The 21,893-nt window shown below is 48.1% G+C and overlaps 1 protein-coding gene and 1 long non-coding RNA gene across 4 annotated transcripts in view; both read left to right on the forward strand.

The window, feature by feature from the left end:
- LOC309364567 (uncharacterized protein) overlaps positions 1–13,800 on the forward strand; it is a 48,255-nt gene extending 34,455 nt beyond the window's left edge. Inside the window, exons 1-4 of one of the 3 annotated variants that reach the window (XM_081902153.1) lie at positions 1,170–1,182; positions 2,118–2,242; positions 10,111–10,281; positions 11,532–13,800. In XM_081902153.1, the coding sequence (XP_081758279.1) occupies positions 10,158–10,281; positions 11,532–13,357 (1,950 nt within the window). In that variant the 5' untranslated portion in view covers positions 1,170–1,182; positions 2,118–2,242; positions 10,111–10,157 and the 3' untranslated portion in view covers positions 13,358–13,800. Of the gene's footprint in view, positions 1–1,169; positions 1,183–1,398; positions 2,268–10,110; positions 10,282–11,531 lie in introns of those variants that run through there. The other 2 variants (XM_081902154.1, XM_081902152.1) reach the window with 2 other exon arrangements.
- Positions 13,801–18,139: 4,339 nt separating this feature from the next.
- LOC309365405 overlaps positions 18,140–21,893 on the forward strand; it is a 54,043-nt gene continuing 50,289 nt past the window's right edge. Inside the window, exon 1 of the long non-coding RNA XR_014166113.1 lies at positions 18,140–18,533. This is a non-coding gene — a long non-coding RNA (uncharacterized lncRNA). The remainder of the gene's footprint in view (positions 18,534–21,893) is intronic.

Genomic DNA, 21,893 nt, shown 5'->3' on the forward strand with positions numbered 1-21,893 from the left:
ATGGGGTATCAGGGATGCGGGTGGCGCTGTGGGTTAAACCTCAGCGCCTAGGACTTGCCGATCGCATGGTTGGCGGTTCGAATCCCCGCGGCGGGGTGCGCTCCCATCGTTCGGTCCCAGCGCCTGCCAACCTAGCAGTTCAAAAGCACCCTCGGGTGCAAGTAGATAAATAGGGACCGCTTACCAGCGGGAAGGTAAATGGCGTTTCCTTGTGCAGCTCTGGCTCGCCAGAGCAGCGATGTCACGCTGGCCAAGTGACCCAGAAGTGTCTCCGGACAGCGCTGGCCCCTGGCCTCTTGAGTGAGATGGGCGCACAACCCTAGAGTCTGGCAAGACTGGCCCCTACGGGCAGGGGTACCTTTACCTTTTACCAGAGTTTTTAGGGGGCTAACCAGGTTGGGATAGCAGGCTTGTTGGTTTTTGAATGTCTGATGTACATTCAAAACTGGTTTTCTGTCAGGAAACTCGGGGAAAGGAGGGCCGGGGTCCCTCTGGCTCCGAACTGGAGTCTGGTCCCCTCTCTCCACCGGCCTGGTCTTCCCCTTCCTTATTCAATCCTTATTATTGATTTGCCCCCCTGAGCAACCCCCGCCCCCCTCCTGGGCTTTGCCCCCCTCCTGCCCCCCCCCGTGTCGCGTCAGCCTTTCCTTCCTGGCCCGAGACTCTTCCTCCTCTGAAAAGCGGCTCCAGAAGAAGAAAAACCCGGGAGGGGGGAGGGGTCTCCTGGCTGGGAAGCCCCCCTCCCTCCTCCCCCCCTCCCTGAGCTGGAGGGTGTTCCTGGGGGGGGGTGTCTGGAGGGAGCCATGGCTGAGCCCACGGCACCTCCCGCCACTGGGCAGCCCTTCGCCTCTTCTCCCTCCCAGCCTTTCCTCGGGATCCAGGAGCCTCCATGTTGGGGGAGGGGAGAGCCGAGGCAACCCCCCCATGGACCCCCCTTCCCGTCTCCCTTGCAGTTCGTCCGGTGGGATGAGGGAGGGAAGGGGGCAGCCCCTAGGGCGCAGGCGCAGAAGCAGGAAAACTGCGGGGAGGGAGAGGGAGGGGAGGACTCGGCTTGGCAAGGGTTAAAGGGAGCCGAGCGGGATTCCTAGAGAGGACGGGAAGTGAAGGGGGAGGGGGCAAGGTCCTCCAGAGCAGAAGCCCCTCCCTCATGCCTCCCTGCCTTCTTCTCTCTCCTGGACTCGGGTGAGTCTCCTCTCTCTGCCCCCTGAGGGTGCCATGGGGAGAAGGGGGTCCCAGGGGGGCAGGGAGGGGGCCTGGGGGTCCCTGCTCAGGTCATGCCTGGGGGGAGCAGAGGGTCCTCCTTTGTCCTCTCTGCCGAGGCAGGGAGGGGGCCAGTTCGCAGGAAATATGCAGCTCTGCTCTTCCTCGGGATCCAGGCGCTGATTCCTTTTTGGGGCTTTGGGTCAAGGAAATAAACCCCCTTCAGAGGGAGGGAAAAGTCACCTTTGTGACCAGAGGCTGCAGCCAGACGGGAACATTCCCACGTGGGGGGAGCACAGGGAGGAGAAAAGCCTGTCTGCATCTGCAGCAGCACAACTGGACCACTTCCTCTGTCCCAGATGCAACAACACATGTCTCTCCTCTGTCAGTCTCCACACCCAGGGCTGGCGCTGTTACCCTCCAACAACTGGATCTCACTCAAAGACACACACTCTTCCATGGTCTCCTAAGACAGATGGATGCCAACCAACATTCCCTCCCCTCCCCCTCCTGGTGCCCCTTGAAGTTGGCTTGAGGGCAGGGGGAGGGTCCACACCACCAGATGAAGGAAGAGGAGGTCCTTCCATCTGGAAAATGGGAATGCTAGCAAAGATTTACTTGAAGATGAGTGCCATATAGATAATAAAATATTATTTTGTGGAATTCCCCCATTTACACAAAGATTAATACAGTGGTACGTCGGGTTAAGAACTTAATTTATTCTGGAGGTCCATTTTTAACCTGAAACTGTTCTTAACCTGAGGTACTATGTCTGGGTTAGTGGAGTCTGTAACCTGAAGCGTCTGTAACCCAAGGTACCACTGTACTCATCATTTAAATACATAACAAAATGGTTTCAGAAAAGAACAGAGCAATGTTTGGAAAAATATCATCTTTCTTCTCCCTTTTTCTCTTAGGGTCCGGTGTGCTTTGAGACGTAGCTGTTCCTTTCACAGAGGAGGACTGGGCTTTGCTGGTTCCTGACCAGAGAGCTCTGCAGAAGGAAGTCAAGGAGGGGAATCCTGGGATCGTGGCCTCTCTGGTAAGGCTCCCTGCTGGATCATGAGGTCAGTTTTGAAACTCCATACAGATCTCTGAAGGACAAACCTCCTCTATTTTGAGGGAGCCCAATAGCGCCACCTGCAGCATCTGAGATGTTAACCCACCCACAACTCTCCATAGGACATGTATCTCCTGTTCTGTCTGGGAATATTCTTCCACCAGTCCTGCCTTTTCAAACCAGGATGAGGCTGCTCTGAGCTGCCCAGGCCTTCTTCCATGTAGGCTTCAGAGGTATTAAGGACATGGAGGTGTTGTTGTTTAGTCATGTCCGACTCTTCGTGACCCCATGGACCAGAGCATGCCAGGCACTCCTGTCATGGAGGTACATGTCTAATTTTCTGTTTCCCTTTCTGCATCTCTCTGTTTTTGGTTGAGCATAGAAATGACTGAGCTTGCAGATGGAGTGGATTCCACGACTGAGCCAAATTAAATCCATCCCTGGATAGAGCCAGGCTTTTCAAATCTCCGGGTCCCATAAATAAATTAGGTAATGTCAGGTGCTGCCGCTAGGTCCCAGCTCACAGAGGACCAACGCCCAGTGGATCTTATATACAAAAGTCTTTATTGAAGTTTAGTTTCCATTTCCAAGCTCTGGGCGCGCAGACCCACGTCTTGACGCTAGACCGGCTAAGTCCCCTCTGACTCGCTGCTAAAGCCACACCAGTTTAAGATTCTCGCTTTGCTCCACCTCCTACGCTGCTCCTTCCTTCTCTGGGTCCTTCTGCCCCCTGGGGTTTCCTCCTTCCTGGACTCTTCTGACGCTGACCCCCCTGAGTCCCCTCCTTCCTTCCGGCGGGCTTTAGGACCTGGCTCCCTGTCAGGACTCCCTGCTGTGCCGCTCGCCTTTACATTTGAACTTGGCGCGCGCGCCCAACCGGTAACCTTCCTTCTGACCGTTTCCCCGCTTCCGGATGTGGGCGTGGCCAAGCCTGACTCCTCTCCTCCCGCTGGTGGTAAGAACACTGGTCCCGACTCCTGGGACTCCCCCTCCCCACTCCTCTCTGGTGGGGAAGCTGGTCCCGATTTCCAACTGCTGCTCAAGGACTCCCCGCTGGCCCCTCCCTCCTGAGGTTTCTCCCCTGGAACCTCCCTCGCTCTGGCCCTCGGTGCTCCCTTCTGTGAGTCCTCCGATTCGCTAGAGAGGCTTGAGTCATGACTCTGGTAACTGTCACTGCCTGCACCCCCTTCGTCCTCTTCCTCCTCACTCTCCATTTGCTCCCCCTCCTGTGTCTCTCCTTCTGAACCCCTGACAGGTAATATCAGCCAAAAAAGGCAGTAATTCCCTTCTCTTCTTCCTCTTTCACAAAACAAAAAAATTCCTTCCAGTAGCACCTTAAAGACCAACTAAGTCAGTTCTTGGTATGAGCTTTCGTGTGCATGCACACTTCTTCAGATACACATGCACACGAAAGCTCATACCAAGAACTGACTTAGTTGGTCTTTAAGGTGCTACTGGAAGGAATTTTTTTGTTTTGACTATGGCAGACCAACACGGCTACCTATCTGTTCCTCTTTCACAAACATTCATTTGCATTGTTCAATCATTTCAGACTCTATTCCTGAGGCTATTATAATAATAATTAATTAATTAATTAATTAATTTACTGCCGTGGGTTGTAGGTGGTGAATTGGAAAGGAAGAAGGAAGGAGACAACAACAAAAATCCACAAAATTGGAGAAACCATATAAATATTCAGAGTGTGGAGAGAATTTCAGTCGGAGCTCCCAGTCCACTTCCCATCAAGGAAAGCTCTTCGTTCACAAGGAGAGCCTCACTTCACATGAAAGAACTAACGGGGGAATAAATAAGTGCTTGAAATGTTGGGAAAGCTTCCTTCGCAGCTCCATTCTCAATTCCCATGAGATACTTCATACAGGGGAGTGTTTGGAAAAAGCTTCATGCAGGTCAGAAACCGGATCAGTGCTTGGAATGTAGAAAGAGCTTCATTCAGTTGGTGAATCCAATTTTCCATGAAATATTTCCTACAGGGGACTGCTTAGAATGCTTAGAAAAAGCTTCACCTAGGAAACCAGTCTCAATTTCCATTAAATAAAACACAGCAGGGATAATCATAGAATTTTAGAAAATGGTAAAAGGCATATGGTATAACTGGTATTAGGAAACTTCATGAGGAATTAAGGGGAAAGATAGCGTTGACCCGGAGTAGTTACAAAATTTGTGGTCTCTCCCCGAGTGCCAGGGACCCTCCTCCAAAGAGAGCTTTTTTTGTCATAATTATTTCTTTTTCCCCAATCTTTGGCAATTAATTGGCAATTAATGTTCTCGCTGCCACTGTGGCGTAAATAAATATTTCCTTATTTTCTTTTGGTATATCTACATCCAATATTCCCAATAAAAAGTCTTCTGTTTTGGGGGGCAAAATGTTGTTCAAATGTTTTCTTTAGTTCTTCATATACCGTATCCCAGAAGTCCTTGATTTTATCATATAGCCTTTCGAAAGGCAATAGTGAATTTAATAACTGTGTACTTAAAAATTAGATTTGGATGATTGTCAGAGAGGCTGAGGGAAGTCCAAAATTGGAAAATCTGTTAAAGTTGAAAATGTGATGTGTTATGTATTCTTTTTGTGGAAATTAATAAAAAATTATATTAAAAAAAAAGATTTTATCACATAGCCACCACATATGCAGAAGTGTCCCCTCTACTTGCTTACACCTCCAAAATAATTTTGATTTTCTTTTATACATTTTACATATCTTGGTTGGTGTTAAATACCATCTATAAAACATCTTTATCACATTTTCTTTTATTGCCTCACAAGCCGTAAAATTCCAACTCTCCTTCCATAATTTTCCCCATGATGTTAATTTAATAGGTTTCCGTAAATCCATAGCCAATTTGATCATTACCGCCTTTACTTGTTCACTCATATCCTCTCACTCCAATAAGATTCCATATATTTTAGAAATTACTTTTGTTTTGTTTTGTAATGACATATTTTTCGCCCCATAGGGCGCACCGGCCCATGGGGCGCACCTAGGTTTTTTGGGGGGAAATAAAGGGGGGGAACAGGGTGCTATCTGCTACTTCGTGCAGCTCTCCCACAGCTTGAGGAGAGCTGCGCGAAGCCCAAAGCCTGGGGGGCACTCAGCTCAGCACGCCCCAGGCTTCTGGGTGCAGGCAGCTCTCCTCTCGCTCTCCAGGCTTCAGCGAAAGCCTGCATTCGCCCCATAGGACGCTTCATTTTTGGAGGGGAAAAAGTGTGTCCTATAGGGCGAAAAATATGGTAATTCTTTATCCAATATGGAAACTGCAAAATGCTTTTTCTTGACAGCTTTGAAGACCTCATTTGTTTGGTGATACTGGATCAACCCTGTTAGGTGGTGTTTTATTTCCTCCCGCAGTTTGGTCAGACTCATGTTCGTAGCTTCGAGAACACTATCCAACCATCTTGTCCTCTGTTGTCCCCTTCTCCTTGTGCCCTCAATCTTTCCCAACATCAGGGTCTTTTCCAGGGAGTCTTCTCTTCTCATGAGGTGGCCAAAGTCTTGGAGCCTCAGCTTCACGATCTGTCCTTCCAGTGAGCACTCAGGGCTGGTTTCCTTAAGAATGGATACGTTTGATCTTCTCCCAGTCCATGGGACTCTCAAGAGTCTCCTCCAGCACCAAAATTCAAAAGCTTCAATTCTTCGGCGACCAGCCTTCTTGATGGTCCAGCTCTCACTTCCATACATCACTGCTGGGGTCAAATCATAGCTTTAACTATACGGAGCTTTGTTGGCAAGGTGATGTCTCTGCTTTTTAAGATGCTGTCTAGGTTTGTCCTTGCTTTTCTCCCAAGAAGCAGGCGTCTTTTAATTTCGTGGCTGCTGCCACCATCTGCAGTGATCATGGAGCCCAAAAAAGTCAAATCTCTCACTGCCTCCATTTCTTCCCCTTCTATTTGCCAGGAGGTGATGGGCCCAGTGGCCATGATCTTCGTTTTTTTTGATGTTGAGGTTCAGACCATATTTTGCTCTCTCCTCTTTCACCCTCATTAAAAGGTTCTTTAATTGTTCCTCACTTTCTGCCATCAAGGTTGTGATATTTCTTCCGGCAATCTTAATTCCGGCTAGGGATTCATCCAGCCCAGCTTTACGCATGATGAATTCTGCATATAAGTTAAATAAGCAGGGAGAAAATATACAGCCTTATCGTACTCCTTTCCCAATTTTAAACCAATCAGTTGTTCCATATCCAGTTCTAACTGTAGCTTCTTGTCCCACATAAGGATTTCCCAGGAGACAAATGAGGTGATCAGGCACTCCCATTTCTTTAAGAGCTTGCCATAGTTTGCTGTGGTCGACACAGTCAAAGGCTTTTGCATAGTCAATGAAGCAGAAGTAGATGTCTTTCTGGAACTCTCTAGCTTTCTCCATGACCCAGCGCATGTTTGCAATTTGGTCTCTGCTTCCTCTGCCTCTTCTAAATCCAGCTTGCACTTCTGGGAGTTCTCGGTCCACATACTGCTTGAGCCTTCCTTGTAGAATTTTAAGCATAACCTTGCTAGCGTGTGAAATGAGTGCAATTGTGCAGTAGTTGGAGCATTCTTCATTCTTTGGCACTGCCCTTCTTTGGGATTGGGATGTAGACTGATCTTCTCCAATCCTCTGGCCACTGCTGAGTTTCCCAAACTTGCTGGCATATTGAGTGTAGCACCTTAACATAACAGCAGCATCTTTAAAAAATTTAAATAGTTCAGCTGGAATATCATCACTTCCACTGGCCTAGCAGTGCATTCTAAGGCCCATTTGACTTCACTCTCCAGGATGTCTGGCTCAAGGTCAGCAACCACACTACTGGGGGTATACGAGACATCCATATCTTTCTGGTATAATTCCTCTGTGTATTCTTGCCACCTCTTCTTGATGTCTTCTGCTTCTATTAGGTCCTTACCACTTTTGTCCTTTATTATGGTAATCTTTCTACAAAAAGTTCCTTTCATATCTCCAATTTTCTTGAACAGATCTCTGGTTTTTCCCATTCTATTGTTTTCCTCTATTTCTTTGCATTGCTCATTTAAGAAGGCCCTCTTGTCTCTCCTTGCTATTATTTGGAAATCTGTACTCTTATTTCTTGTAGGTCTGCCTTGGATACATATCAAGATCATTCTATCATTTTTGAGAGTTCATCCCAGAACAGCTTTCACCGCTCTGTTGTTGACTATGAGGGCGACTCCATTTCTTTTACGGGATTCTTGCCCACAGTAGTAGTTATGATGGTCATCTGAACTGAATTCGCCCATCCCTGTCCATTTTAGTTCACTGATGCCCAGGATGTCAATATTTATTCTTGCCATCTCATTTTCACCACATCCAACTTTGGCCCAGTTCTGAATCTACTTGTCCTTGTCCTCCGCTCTTCCTCAGTAGCATGTTGGACGCCTTCCGACCTGAGGGGCTCATCTTCCAGCGTCATAACTTTTAGATGCCTGTTGTCTTTGTCCATGGAGTTTTCTTGGCAGGGATACTGGAGTGGCTGGCCGGTTCCTGCTCCAGGTGGATCACGTTTGGTCTAAACTCTCCACTATGACCTGTCCGCACAGCTTAGCTCATAGCTTCTCTGAGTTATTCAAGCCCCTTCGTCACAACAAGGCAGTGAAAGTGGCCCAATTCAATTCCATATTTTTCTTTTCCCCAGTTATTGCTTCTTGAGGTGAAATCCACCAGGGGGTTTTAGGTTCTAACACCACTTTATGTTTTTCCCATACTCTATATATCAATTTTCTTATTATATGATTCAAAATTGATTTCTTTCCATGTTTTAATATGTTGTTGTTTAGTCGTTTAGTTGTGTCCCACTCTTTGTAACCCCATGGACCAGAGCACGCCAGGCACTCCTGTCTTCCACTGCCTCCCGCAGTTTGGTCAGAGTTTTAATATAATTGTCTTTAAATAGGTTGGCGTTTTCATTTGTCAGCCAGATTCCGAAATACGTAGTTTTATTTACTATTTCCAATCCTGATATTTTCTTTAGTTCTTCTTTTCCCTGTGTTGACATATTTTTTTGCTAGCATAGTAGTCTTATTTTTATTTAATTTAAATCCTGTGACTTCCAAATTCAAGGACTTTCCTTATTATTTTTGGTATGCTTTCCTCCTGATTTTCAGTACAGTGGTGCTTCGCAAGACGAAATTAATTCGTTCTGCGAGTCTTTTTGTCTTGCGATGTTTTTCGTCTTGCGAAGCACGGTCCGTTGCAACTGCACCTCTTCAAGCGGCTTTAAGAAGAAAGCGAACAAACTCGCAAGACGTTTTCGTCTTGCGAATCAAGCCCATAGGGAAATTCGTCTTGCGAAGCAGCTCAAAAACCGCAAAACCCTTTCGTCTAGCGAGTTTTTCGTCTTGCGAGGCATTCGTCTTGCAGGGCACCACTGTAGTTAGAATTTTTTTTTTAATTCTTTTTATTAGGTTTCATTTGTCACACACACACAAAAAAGAAAACAAACAATTAAGACAGCACAAAAAAGTAAAAGAAACAAATACAAGTACTCATTAGTTCAAGTACTCATTAAATCAAATATCAGGAGAAAAAAAGAAGAAGAAAAAGAAAAAAGCGATAAAGGGCACCAAAAAAGTGGGGGGAAATGGGTAAAAGACAAGAAATAAAATAGAAATAAGCTAATACATAATACACACTAACTGACTTCCTTCCCTCCTGATTTCGGGTTCCTAATTTTGAAAGTTTTATTTTTACAGCTGATATTGGTTAATTAATTTATACATCGGAGGTTTCATAGCAGACCTGTAGTTAGAATTAAATTGTCTGCAAAGGCCTTCATCTTGTGCGACTTCTTCCCCATTGTTAGACCTTTTATGCCTTGATCACTCCTTGTTGTCATTGCTAAGAATTCTAGTAATAAAAAGTAGAGGCGAAAGGGGGCAGCCTTGCCTGGTCCCCTTACTTACTTTAAATTCTTCTCTTATTTCACAATTTAGTATCAATTTGGCTCTCTGATTTCAATATATTGCCTCAACACCCCTAATAATATTTTCTCCGAGTCCTGTTTTTTCTGTAGTTTTTTTTAATGGAGCTCCAAGAGATGTTGTCGAAGACCTATTCCGTGTCTATCAGCATCAAAATGGCTTTTTTATCTGATCGTGCTTCTAAATATTCTAAAATATCAATTATGTTTCTCATTTTATTGTGCATGTGTCTGCCTGGTAAGAAGCCAGCCTGATCTCTGTTTTTTATTTCATTTAATACTTTATTTTAATCTGTTGGCTAGGATGTTGGCAAAAATTTTATAATCATTATTGAAGAATGATATAGGTCTATAATTTTTGATTAGTGTTGGATCTGCTCCTTGTTTGGGTATCAGTGTGATAAATGCTTCTTCCCATGATTTTGGTATTCTTCCTTCTTTTAAAATTCCGTTTAGTACTGTTTCATTAGTTTTGATAATATATCTTCTAACTTCTTATAAAATGCCGCCAGTAATCCATCCGTACCTGGGGACTTTCCTATCTTTGCTTTTGAGATTGCTGCACCTCCATCATCGCTGTTGGTAAATTTAGTTGTTCTATTTTCCAATCTGCTGTTGTCGGGAGTCTATTTTGTGCCATTTCCTCTTGGTCTTCTTCTTCACTGTAAAATTTCCTATAGTAATTTAATTTTTCTTTGCATATTTCTTTAGGATCTTCAATTATTTTTCATTTTTCTATTACTCTCTCCTTTTGTTTTGTCTTTAATTGCCATGCAAGTAGCCTACCTGATTTATTGGAACCACTGGAGAGGTATAGAAATGGGGCTTCTGTTGGGAAGGGGCTGCCCCATTTGTGCTTCTCCAGGGGCAGGAGAATCCCTGCAGGGCCTCTGAGGCTCCCTTTCCTTCTTCCTCTCTCCCAGGACCCTGCAGCTCGTTTTGACTACATGACTCAGGAAGGATAAAAGGGATGGATTCTGCAAACCTAGTGAGGATGGAAGGGGGAAGATGGACAGTTGACCTGGTCAGGTTGTCTCCTACATCACTCCTCTCAACCTCTGAGCGTTCCCTCCCAGAGACCTCCAAGAGATCTGGTGAGTCCCTGGGGAGGGGAGATGGGGACATGGAGGGATGGAGCCAGAGAGGAATTGGGGCTTGCTCAGCTAGGGGGTGGGGGGAGGCAGGCAGGCAGATGGAGATGGAGAAGGGGGGCACCTTTTCGGGCTCCCCCACCTGCCTGCCTGCACCTTTATCATCTGCAGGCAATTTGAGCTAGGAATAGGTCACAGCTCCCCAGTCACCGTGATGTATTGGCAGCTCAAAAGGTCTAAAACCTGTTCTGTGATCTGAATGCCCTGCCAATGTCAGACAACTCACTGATCCTGCTTTGCAGTCTGAATGCAGATGGGGCCTCTGTGTGTTGTCCTTTTCTTTTTGGTATAACTTCTTATTTGCTTTTAAAAACAAGGATCATAGGACTAATAAATGATACAAATATGAAGACTAAGTCTTTGCATGCCATTTGCATTTCAAAAATAGCAGAATAAATTTGCAGGAATATCTATAACATATGGTTCATCATTAGTGGTCAGTGTATGAGTTCTGGGTTCATGAATTGGTTTGAACTGAGTTATAGTCACTTTTCCTCTTCTGTTGCTAATGAAAAATACAGAGTTGGTCTCCTCATGGACATGGGAGGGGAGTTCAAAGTGAAGAAAGCGATTTACGTATAAATTTAAATTTAGACCAACTAGATTGAGGCAACAACTGATGGGGAGTGTTCAGGGGAAGGTGTTGCTGTTTGTTTCACAGACGAGACGTGGACGTTCCATACATACCTGTATGTGATGAACTTCAACTCTTTGGCTGGAGACCAACAGCGTCTGGGATTCTAACATCTCCCACCGTGAACCCAGAATGGAGGGATACCAACTGTTTCCTCTGTGAATGTTCTGCGTCTAGTCATGCCTTTTAAAACAGTGACCAGGCTTCTCTGAACCACCCAGGCCTTCTTAAATGCCGGCTTCAGAGTTTTTAGGGAAGTTGATGTAAATTCTGTCAGGCTTGTTGTTTTTGCTTCTGTTTGCATTTGATTGACCAAAGAGATGACTGACCTTGGAGATGGAGTGGATTCCAGGTTTGAGCCAGAACAAAATCCATTCCAGATAAAAGCCAAGCAATATTTCAGTAAATACCGGCCAACAAAGGCAGTGAAAACTATAGAAAGGCCCCACATCTAACTATTTTTAGTTCTTCCTCTATCACAAGCATTCATTAACTTTGTTCAATGATCTGGAGCTCCATTTCCTCCTGAGGCTCTAATTCGCTTCTCTCTTCATTGCAGATGGAGATGAACTGGAAGGGAAGAACAAGGGGGAGCACAAGAGAATCCACATAGTGGAGAAATCATATAAACATTCAGAGTGTGGAGAGAACATCCGTCAGAGCTCCCAGGACACCTCCCATCAAAGAAAGAGTTTCGTTCAGAGGGATAGCCTCACTGCACACAAAAGAGGACAGAGCAGGGAGAAATTGTATCAGTGCAGAGAATGTGGAAAGAGCTTCAGTAACCGCCGGAATCTCACTTTGCATCAAAGAATTCATACCGGGGAGAAACCCTATCAGTGCTTGGAATGTGGGAAGAGCTTCAGGCACAGTACTACTTTCACTTTGCATCAAAGAACTCATACAGGGGAGAAACCCTATCAGTGCTTGGAATGTGGGAAGAGCTTCAGGCACAGTACTACTTTCACTTTGCATCAAAGAACTCATACAGGAGAAAAACCCTATCAGTGCTTGGAATGTGGAATAAGCTTCACTAATAGCTCCCATCTCACTTCCCATCACAGAATTCATACAAGGGAGAAACCCTATCAGTGCTTGGAATGTGGAAAGAGCTTCAGTCAGAAGGGGAATCTCACTTCCCATCGAAAAATTCATACAGGGGACAAACCCTATCAGTGCTTGGAATGTGGGAAGAGCTTCAGGGAGGGGGCCAAGCTCACTTTGCATCAAAGAACTCATACAGGGGAGAAACCCTATCAGTGCTTGGAATGTGGAAAGAGCTTCACTGATAGCTCCAGTCTCACTTCCCATCGCAGAATTCATACAGGAGAAAAACCCTATCAGTGCTTGGAATGTGGAAAGAGCTTTAGTCAAAGTGGACATCTCACCTCTCATCAGAGAATTCATACAGGGGAGAAACCCTATCAATGCTTGGAATGTGGGAAGAGCTTTCGTCAGAAAGGTGATCTTGCTTTGCATAGAAGAGTCCATACAGGGGAGAAACCCTATCATTGCCTGGAATGTGGGAAGAGCTTTAGTGTCAGAAACAGTCTCACTTTTCATCAAAGAACTCATACAGGAGAAAAACCCTTTCAGTGCTTTGAATGTGGGAAGAGCTTCGGGGAGGGGGCCAAGCTCACTTTGCATCAAAGAACTCATACAGGGGAGAAACCCTACCAGTGCTTTGAATGCAGGAAGAGCTTCAGCCGGAAGGACTATCTCATTTTCCATCAAAGAGTTCATAAAGGGCGTATGAAGAAAGCGTATCACTGCTTGGAATGTGGAAAAAGCTTCAGTCACAGGCAGAGTCTCACTTCGCATCAAAGAATTCATACAGGGGAGAAACCCTATCAGTGCTTGGAATGTGGAAAGAGCTTCAGTCAGAAGGGGAATCTCACTTCCCATCAAATAATTCATACAGGGGAGAAACCCTATCAGTGCTTCGAATGTGGGAAAAGCTTCAGCCGGAAGGACACTCTCATTTCCCATCAAAGAGTTCATAGAGGGCATAAACCGTATAACTGCTTGGAATGTGGAAAGAACTTCAGTCAGAGGGTCCATCTCACTTCGCATCACAGAATTCATACAGGGGAGAAACCCTATCAATGCTTGGAATGTGGAAAGAGCTTCACTCATAGCTCCCATCTCACTTCCCATCGCAGAATTCATTCAGGGGAGAAACCCTATCAGTGCTTGGAGTGTGGAAAGAGCTTCACTAATAGTTCCCATCTCACTTGCCATCATAGAATTCACACAGGGGAGAAACCCTATCAGTGCTTGAAATGTGGAAAGAGCTTCAGACGGAGCTCCCATCTCACTTCCCATCAAAGAATTCATACAGAGGGGAAACCAAAAAAGAGAAATAAAACAAAAAATATTAAATAAAAAATTAAAATATTGAGAATGCCTGCTGGAAGGAGAAAACGAGGTGCAAAGAGCCAGAAGACCATTATTGGGACTCACAGTTTCTCTAAAACAAAGAATCGGCAGAGAGCCAACGCCATCTGTCCTCGCTCAGAAACAGAGTGGGTTGAGGAAACCAAGAAATTGGAGCAAATAGAACAAACAGTGAGTAGCAACGTTGGGGGAACCTCACCCCCCCTTAAGGAGGATGTCAATGACCCGACCCCCCTCCTCCCAGAAAAAAGCTAATCCGACCAAGAGGGCAAGAGCAGGAGCAGGAGGGATTCCTCCCACTCCTAACGCTGACCCACCCATGCCTCTAGAACAAGATATCAGAGGAGCCTGCTTTCCACCAATTCGGGATACGCATCCCTACCAAGAGATTTGCATGTTGTTTGCAGAAACTATGGTTCTGGTTCTCCAAAGACTGAATGAAATCCTCACCAAAATAGTTAACATTGAGAAACAATTGGATACTAGTTCCTCCCCTTTAAATGTCCAAGGGCTTAAAAGGATGATAAGAAATGACTCTGTTACAACTCACCAACTCAAACTATGGATGAAGTGAGGTCCTGTCAAGTCTTGCAAACGAACCAGATAATGCCTGAGATTCACCGATACACTCACAGGTGGCTGAACCGCAGACAGATTACTATGTCCTTGTCTCAGCTCCTGAATTACCATTACCGAAATGTAGATCTAGAAAATTTCCACTTCCTGCCTACCTTGAGAAACACCATGCGCCTATTTATGACCTTTAGGTCATCAACCCTCCCATCTCGACTCATGGAGATAAAGGATACCCTATGGTGGTTCCATTCTCTCCGCCCAGTGAGGGTATTTAAGGACGAAACTAGGAGGCGATTGGTCCCTTGCATAGAGTCAAAGCTAATGCGGATAAAGGAAACCAAGCTCAACACTAGAAATACTAATTGCCCGAAGGAAGAAAAGAACTTTGTAAGCCTAGAATTACAAGACCTGAAGAAGAGGCTAATGAGTATAAAGACTGAGATTTCTACCCAAAATATAAGGACAGTAGAGCCTAGAGCACAATATTTAAAGACGTCCAACAGCTCTTTATCCCGTAGAAAGACATCAGTGCAACTCCCTGTTCCCTTTTCAAACGACACCGAATTAGATGAGGAATTTGGTGCCTCCGACATTTCTATGGCAACAACACCTAAAGAACTCTATGTTGCTGACAATCTGGAGATATCCAGCACCAACTCTGAATGATCAGCCTTCTCTACTGTACTCCTGGCGAGACAGGATGGACAGATCTTCCGAATTCGAATCTGGCTCTTTGTTGGCCAGTGATCCACATTTTATAACACATACCTCATTAATACTCCCACAGCCACAGATAGAACCAACAATCCTCCAATTAACCCAGGAGGGAGAGGGGGATTGACAGTTAATGAAACACCATGGGACTGTCTCCCCCGCTTGGGGTGCGGTTGGTTGGGTTTTATCTTCTAGGGATACTTACCCTATCAGACCTCCACCTCTTTCCCATACCATTTTGACCCAGGAGTCCTGGCCCAAGGATGACTTGTTATTGAGGGGATGCTACCCATCTATTGGGGAGGCTAGTATGGGATCTGGGATTTCCACAATTGAAGGGCTAGGGAGGAATGGCGGTGGGGCTAGATATCTCTATCAGCGAAGGGTTTCGAGATGCAGTGATCCTCGAACCCCTTCCAATCTACGCCCCATCCCAAGGGATGAGGGTAGGGAGAGCAAGGATTACACACCTCTGTCATTGGTGCTGTGCAATGCCAGGTCCATAGGCAACAAAACTGCCAGCATGTGTGACTTTTTTGCCTCACAGGGGATTGACCTGGCTTGCGTGACGGAGACCTGGGTACGGGAAGGCGAAGTAGTCTCCCTACATGAGATGATACCCCCAGGTTTCTTTGTCCTCCATCAATTGAGGACTGTGGGTCGGGGGGGAGGAGTAGCGTTGTTATTCCGGGAGGATTGTTCTTTCAGAGCTCTGCCATCACTGGCGATCTCCGGCATTGAATGTGTTGGTCTCGTGTGGGGCACCAAGGAGAGCTTGGCTGTCTGGCTGGTGTACCGACCACCCAGCACACCTGCAGCCACCCTGTCAGATCTGCTGGAGGTGGTGGCGGGCTGGGCCTTGGAGTTCCCAAACCTACTGGTTTTAGGAGACTTCAACGTCCATGCCGATGCCGCTCCCTCCTCACAGGCTCTGGACCTAGTGACTTCCATGGCACCACTAGGGCTCTCCCAGTTTGTTTTGGGCCCCACTCATCAAGCAGGCCACACGCTGGATCTGATCTTTGGGGCTGGCATAGATGTGATCATGCTCCCTGCTGTGGAAGTGCCATGGTCTGATCACTACGCTTTGAAAGCCAGGATTGACTTCCTGCTCCTCCCTGGCTCAGGTGGCGAACCTATTTGGGCTCATCCGCGAAAACTGATGGATCCTGATAAGATTCCAACAAGCCTTGCGGAACCCTGCTCCTCTTGGCGACTCATTAGATGACCTTGTTGAGGACTGGAATAATCGGTTCTTAGCAGCCATTGATGAGATCGCGCCTAAGCGCCCTCTGCGACCCCGTCGAAACCGGGCCCCTTGGTTTACTGAGGAGCTCTGGAAAATGAAGCGGGATCTCAGACGGCTAGAGCGAGTATGGTGACGGACCCCTGATGGAGCCTCAAGAACATCTTATAGGACGCTTATGAAAGCCTATGCGATGGCTATGAAAGCTGCTAAGAAATCTTACTTTGCAGCTTCCATTGCATCCGCTAGCTCTCGCCCGGCACAACTTTTTAGAATAATTAGGTCAATAACGTCCTTAGGAGGACAACCAAATTTAAGCACAAATTCGACCCACAGCTGTGAGGCATTCGCGAGCTTTTTTGCGGAGAAAGTCCTGTTGCTCCGCCGTGACCTCCCTGCCAATTTAGATACAATGACTGAACTGGAGGCCCCTCGACTGACTTCAGGTCCAGTGTTGGACTATTTCGATTGGATACTCCCTGCTGATGTGGATAGATTCCTCCAAGTTGGTAGGCCCACCACTTGCCTCCTTGATCCGTGCCCGTCTTGGCTGATTAGGGAGTGTCCAGATGTTGCGCGGACCCCCCTGGTTGAAATTATCAATTTGTCCCTTGACACATGGACATTCCCAGGGGAACTGAAGGAAGCAGTGATGTGTCCACTCTTAAAGAAAACTTCATTAGATCCCTTAGACCTATCCAATTACCGCCCAGTCTCCGTCCCAAAACCAGGACGGAAACCGGACTGAAATGGATCTAATGCCAATGTTTCCTCCAGAAACCTACCAAGTTGTTTAGCAACCGCTCTCTCAATTACCTTACCCAGGTATGGAAGAAGGTAATTGAGAGAGCGGTTGCTAAACAACTTGGTAGGTTTCTGGAGGAAACATTGGCATTAGATCCATTTCAGTCCGGTTTCCGTCCTGGTTTTGGGACGGAGACGGCTCTGGTTGCCCTAACAGATGATATTCGTAGACAACTGGATCGTGGGAATCCATCCTGACCCGCTGGGAACAGTTTGATAGAAAATATAATATCCACCTGCAGAAACATGGTGGAAGTCCCAGGTCTAATAGTTTGGGCACCAATCTATGCGGAAGAATAGTATTAAATGCAGAACTAAAGTCTACAAATAACAATCTTGCATAGTTCCCTTTCTTCTCCAAATGAGTCAGGACACCATGTCAAGCCATTGCCACAGCATCCTCCGTGGATCTCTTTGCCTCGTACGCAAACTGGTGAGGGTCAAGTCCTACTGGCAGACGAGATATGATACGGTTCCTTGCCAGTTTTTTGAAACATTTCATTATAATGGGTGTCAACGCCACAGGGCGAAAATCATTCAGACTGTCTATCTTTGGGGGTTTTTTGGCAGGGGTATAATGGTACCAGATTTTAGACAGGGTGGAACGGCAGCTTGGGCCAGAGTCTGGTTAAAAATCTTCATAAAGATTCCTGCCAGTTGGTCCGAACAATCTCTTAGCACCCTGCCAGCCACCCCATTCGGGCCCATAGCCTTCCTCGTGTTTACCGCCTTTCATATTTGCCTCGCTTCTCCCTCTTCCACCCTGACAGCATTTCCTGCAGGTAGTGAGGCCAATAGCTCTGACATCCCTGTTGGAGTCACTGTTGGTGTCACCTCAAATCGGGCAAAAAAGGTCTTCAACTCTCCCACCAAGGAAGCAGTACTCTCTACCGCTGATGTATTTCTCGATTTATAACCAGTCAGATGTTGAACTCCCTGCCACATTTGTCTAGTATCAAGATTTCTCAGATGGTCCTCGATTCTTCCTCTGTACTCCGCTTTTGATTTCCTGATACCCCTCTTCAAGTTTGCTCTTTCTATACCATACGGTCCCCAGTTCTAAAAGCAGAGTTTCTGGCCTTCAAGAATCTCCTAACCTCTCCCGTCATCCAGGGCTTCCTATTCGGATACAGCTTAAAATACCTTTCCCTGGTGCATTTCCTGTGCCGAATCTAAGACAGTTGATGTAGAAGTTTTCTAGATCCTGATGGTCGAACATATTCCAATCGGTCTCCTGGAAACAGTCCTGCAACTGCTGAGAGGCCACACTGTAACCATCCGTGTTTGTAGCTGGCCTTGTTTCCTGAGGGGTTTGTACACTGGTGTCAGAAGCAGGGACACATGATCTGAGCCACCGAGGTGCGCCTCATATGCCCGTCCAGTGTTCGTATACACCTTGTCAAGAGTACTTTCTCCCCTTATTGCAATTTAGCATTGATGTTTTCATGCATACTACTCATGGCCCTGCAGGCATTTGCAGAAGGTGCTAGAGAAGAAAGCTGCAGAGATAGTGCAGGATAGTGCGCACCCCGGAAATGATCTCTTTCAGCTTCTGCCTTCTGGAAGAAGGTACAGGGTTATAAAGACTAGGACTAGCTGCCTGAGGAACAGTTTCTATTCAATTGTGATTTTGGCTTTAAATGCAGTGTAAGGTAGTCTCTATGGGAGTATATTGTCTTTAATTATGGGGTATTAAGAGTTTTTAGGGGGCTAACCAGGTTGGGATAGCTGGGATAGCAGGCTTGTTGGTTTTTGAATGTCTGATGTACATTTTTTCAATTTCGTGGTTCTGTATGGGAGAATGACAATAAAGAATATTGTATTGTATCAAGACTCCCCATTTGCCAGGAGCCTGTGCTCCATTTGGGGTTCCTCCTTCCGCACGCCAAGGTTCCTCCAAGGCCTTGGGGAAGGAAACTGAGGCAGGCTCTGCTTGCTCCCCAGGGCCCTTCGGGGGGGGACTGTGTCTTCCTCTGGCCATGGCACCCCCAGGAAGCTTTGGAAGAAAGGCAGGAGACCCTCAGCAGAGAACAGCCAAGTCCGGTTCTTCTCCGCAATGGCTTCCTCTTCTGCGAGCTCCCTCTCGTTCTTGGAGGACCCCAGTTCAGCCAGTTCCCCAGTCCCCCACTGGGCTCCATTGGCCATCCGTTGGTCTTCTTCAACCCTCTCTTCTCCCAGGTCTCGGATTCTGCCAGTCATCTCGGCCAGTTGCATATAGTCCATCAGCTGCATCGAGTTCCCTCTCTTTCTTGTCTGGCCTGGACTGGGAGGACCCCAGTTCCGCAGGGATCCGGAGTGTGGGCAACTTCTGTTCAACTACCTCCTGAGGGGGAGGAACAGATTTCTTGGCCCATCTGGGGAGCAAGCGAGGGCCATCCAGAAAGGGTTCCTGGGGCCCCGAGGGGCCAGCAGGGGAGTCTCCTGCCTCGTCTGGGGAAGAGCCCCCCTTTCCCCATGGCCTGCAGGTGGAGCCCTTCTAGTAAATCCGAGGGCTCCCTTGGACAAACAAAGACACCAACCAGGATAACTTGGAGCAAAACAGCAGCCTGTAGGCTTGGACTTTATTGAACTGTTACAACAGGGTGTTCCCCTCACTTGCAAGAGAGAGGAAAGACTCAGAAGAATAGTGTGCAAGGTCTTATAAAAACTTTTGAAATTCTCCTCCTCTAGGTCAAGCCCATGGGGACGCAGGTGGCGCTGTGGGTTAAAGCCTCAGCGCCTAGGACTTGCCGATCGCATGGTCGGCGGTTCGAATCCCTGCGGCGGGGTGCGCTCCCGCTGCTCGGTCCCAGCGCCTGCCAACCTAGCAGTTCGAAAGCACCTCCGGGTGCAAGTAGATAAATAGGGACCGCTTACCAGCAGGAAGGTAAACGGCGTTTCCGTATGCGGCTCTGGCTCGCCAGATGCAGCTTTGTCACGCTGGCCACGTGACCCGGAAGTGTCTCCGGACAGCGCTGGCCCCTGGCCTCTTGAGTGAGATGGGCGCACAACCCCAGAGTCTGGCAAGACTGGCCCGTACGGGCAGGGGTACCTTTACCTTTACCTTTAGGTCAAGCCCACCCCCAGAAACATCATGCATACATTACAGAAAGGAGGGGTTGAGGGAGGAGTTGGTGGTAACCTGAGTGTCTTGTCACCTGGCTGGTTCCTCCTTTCCCCCCTCCCCTTCCAGGAACTTCTAGGAGACAAAGGAGAGTTTGCAGTTTCCTGCCCCCTGAGGGAAGATCTGATCAGTGTCCTTTGTTTCAATCCATGCTGAATCCACTCCCATATGCAAGTTCTTTGTGATCTTGATTGTCTTCTGTCTGGGACCATCAGGGTTGGCATAACAACTGGACAGGGCTCCTGTGGATGTGCTGAGATGGTGAAGGGATTATGGCTGACCAGAACCAAGCCACCCCCTTTTGATAGTCCTTGTCATATGGAATAAAATAAAAATGGAACAATGCAAATCTGATGTATGGTTGATTTTTCTATGAATTTATAACAGAAGTGTGGCGTATGTAGTGTGTGAGTGTGTGTGAAGTTTGTACAAACTGGATGATGGGGGGGGTTTCCTGCTACATAGTGCTGACTCTTAGGGAGACCAAGGATGCTGGTCTGGGGGTCAAATTCCCCTGAGGGAACCCTCCACCTCTGAGGGGACAAAATAATAATTATTATTATTATTATTATTATTATTATTATTCTCCTCCTTGGGCCTCTGAGACAGAGAGGGGCTTTCCCTCCTGGCCCCCTTCGCCTGTCCTGGCGCAGAACGTGGCGGATCCCCCCAGGCCGCTTGCCTGGCGTCTCCCAAGGGAGAGGCCTCCTCCGTGGGGCAACATGGCGAGGAGAGAGGCTGCCCTGTGGAGGCCAAGCCATCATGGCAGGGAGGTGGCTGAGGACCAAAGGTGCCGCCCTCCTTCATCCGGGAGGAGAGACCCCAAGAGCCTGGGACCCCCGGGGCCCACAGGGGAGCCATGGCGTCTCAGGGAAAAACAAAATGGCGTCCCCTCCTATTTCGGAAAAGGGCGGGAAACGCCTTCTCCTGGCCCTGCTGCCTCCATGCGCTCCTCCTGGGCCTGCCTGGCCATTGGGGGAATCCAGCTGCCCCCAAATAATGAGGGGGAAAGAGGAAAAGGAAGAGAAGGAAGGAGAAATGAAGGAGGACCTGGGAGGGGAGCAGCCATGAGGGAAACTCAGGGGGAAAACTCCCTCAGGAAACCGGGCGAAGGAGAGGAGGAGGCCCCGGGGAATCTGAAAGGGGATTGGCCAGCTGCCCAATGGAGAGGCCTCTGATTGGTCCAGCCCTGCTCTGGGGTGGGAAATGGGGGTCTCCTGCCTCCATGTGGTTCTGGGAGCCCCGGAGAAACTGGTTTTCTGTCAGGAAACTCGGGGAAAGGAGGGCCGGGGTCCCTCTGGCTCCGAACTGGAGTCTGGTCCCCTCTCTCCACCAGCCTGGTCTTCCCCTTCCTTATTCAATCCTTATTATTGATTTGCCCCCCTGAGCAACCCCCGCCCCCCTCCTGGCTTTGCCCCCCCTCCTGCCCCCCCCCGTGTCGCGTCTGCCTTTCCTTCCTGGCCCGAGACTCTTCCTCCTCTGAAAAGCGGCTCCAGAAGAAGAAAAACCCGGGAGGGGGGAGGGGTCTCCTGGCTGGGAAGCCCCCCTCCCTCCTCCCCCCCTCCCTGAGCTGGAGGGTGTTCCTGGGGGGGGGGTGTCTGGAGGGAGCCATGGCTGAGCCCACGGCATCTCCCGCCACTGGGCAGCCCTTCGCCTCTTCTCCCTCCCAGCCTTTCCTCGGGATCCAGGAGCCTCCATGTTGGGGGAGGGGAGAGCCGAGGCAACCCCCCCATGGACCCCCCTTCCCGTCTCCCTGGCAGTTCGTCCGGTGGGATGAGGGAGGGAAGGGGGCAGCCCCTAGGGCGCAGGCGCAGAAGCAGGAAAACTGCGGGGAGGGAGGGGAGGACTCGGCTTGGCAAGGGTTAAAGGGAGCCGAGCGGGATTCCTAGAGAGGACGGGAAGTGGAGGGGGAGGGGGCAAGGTCCTCCAGAGCAGAAGCCCCTCCCTCATGCCTCCCTGCCTTCTTCTCTCTCCTGGACTCGGGTGAGTCTCCTCTCTCTGCCCCCTGAGGGTGCCATGGGGAGAAGGGGGTCCCAGGGGGGCAGGGAGGGGGCCTGGGGGTCCCTGCTCAGGTCATGCCT

Source organism: Podarcis melisellensis (assembly GCF_964234715.1).
Source record: "Podarcis melisellensis genome assembly, chromosome: 2".
NCBI lineage: Eukaryota > Metazoa > Chordata > Lepidosauria > Squamata > Lacertidae > Podarcis > Podarcis melisellensis.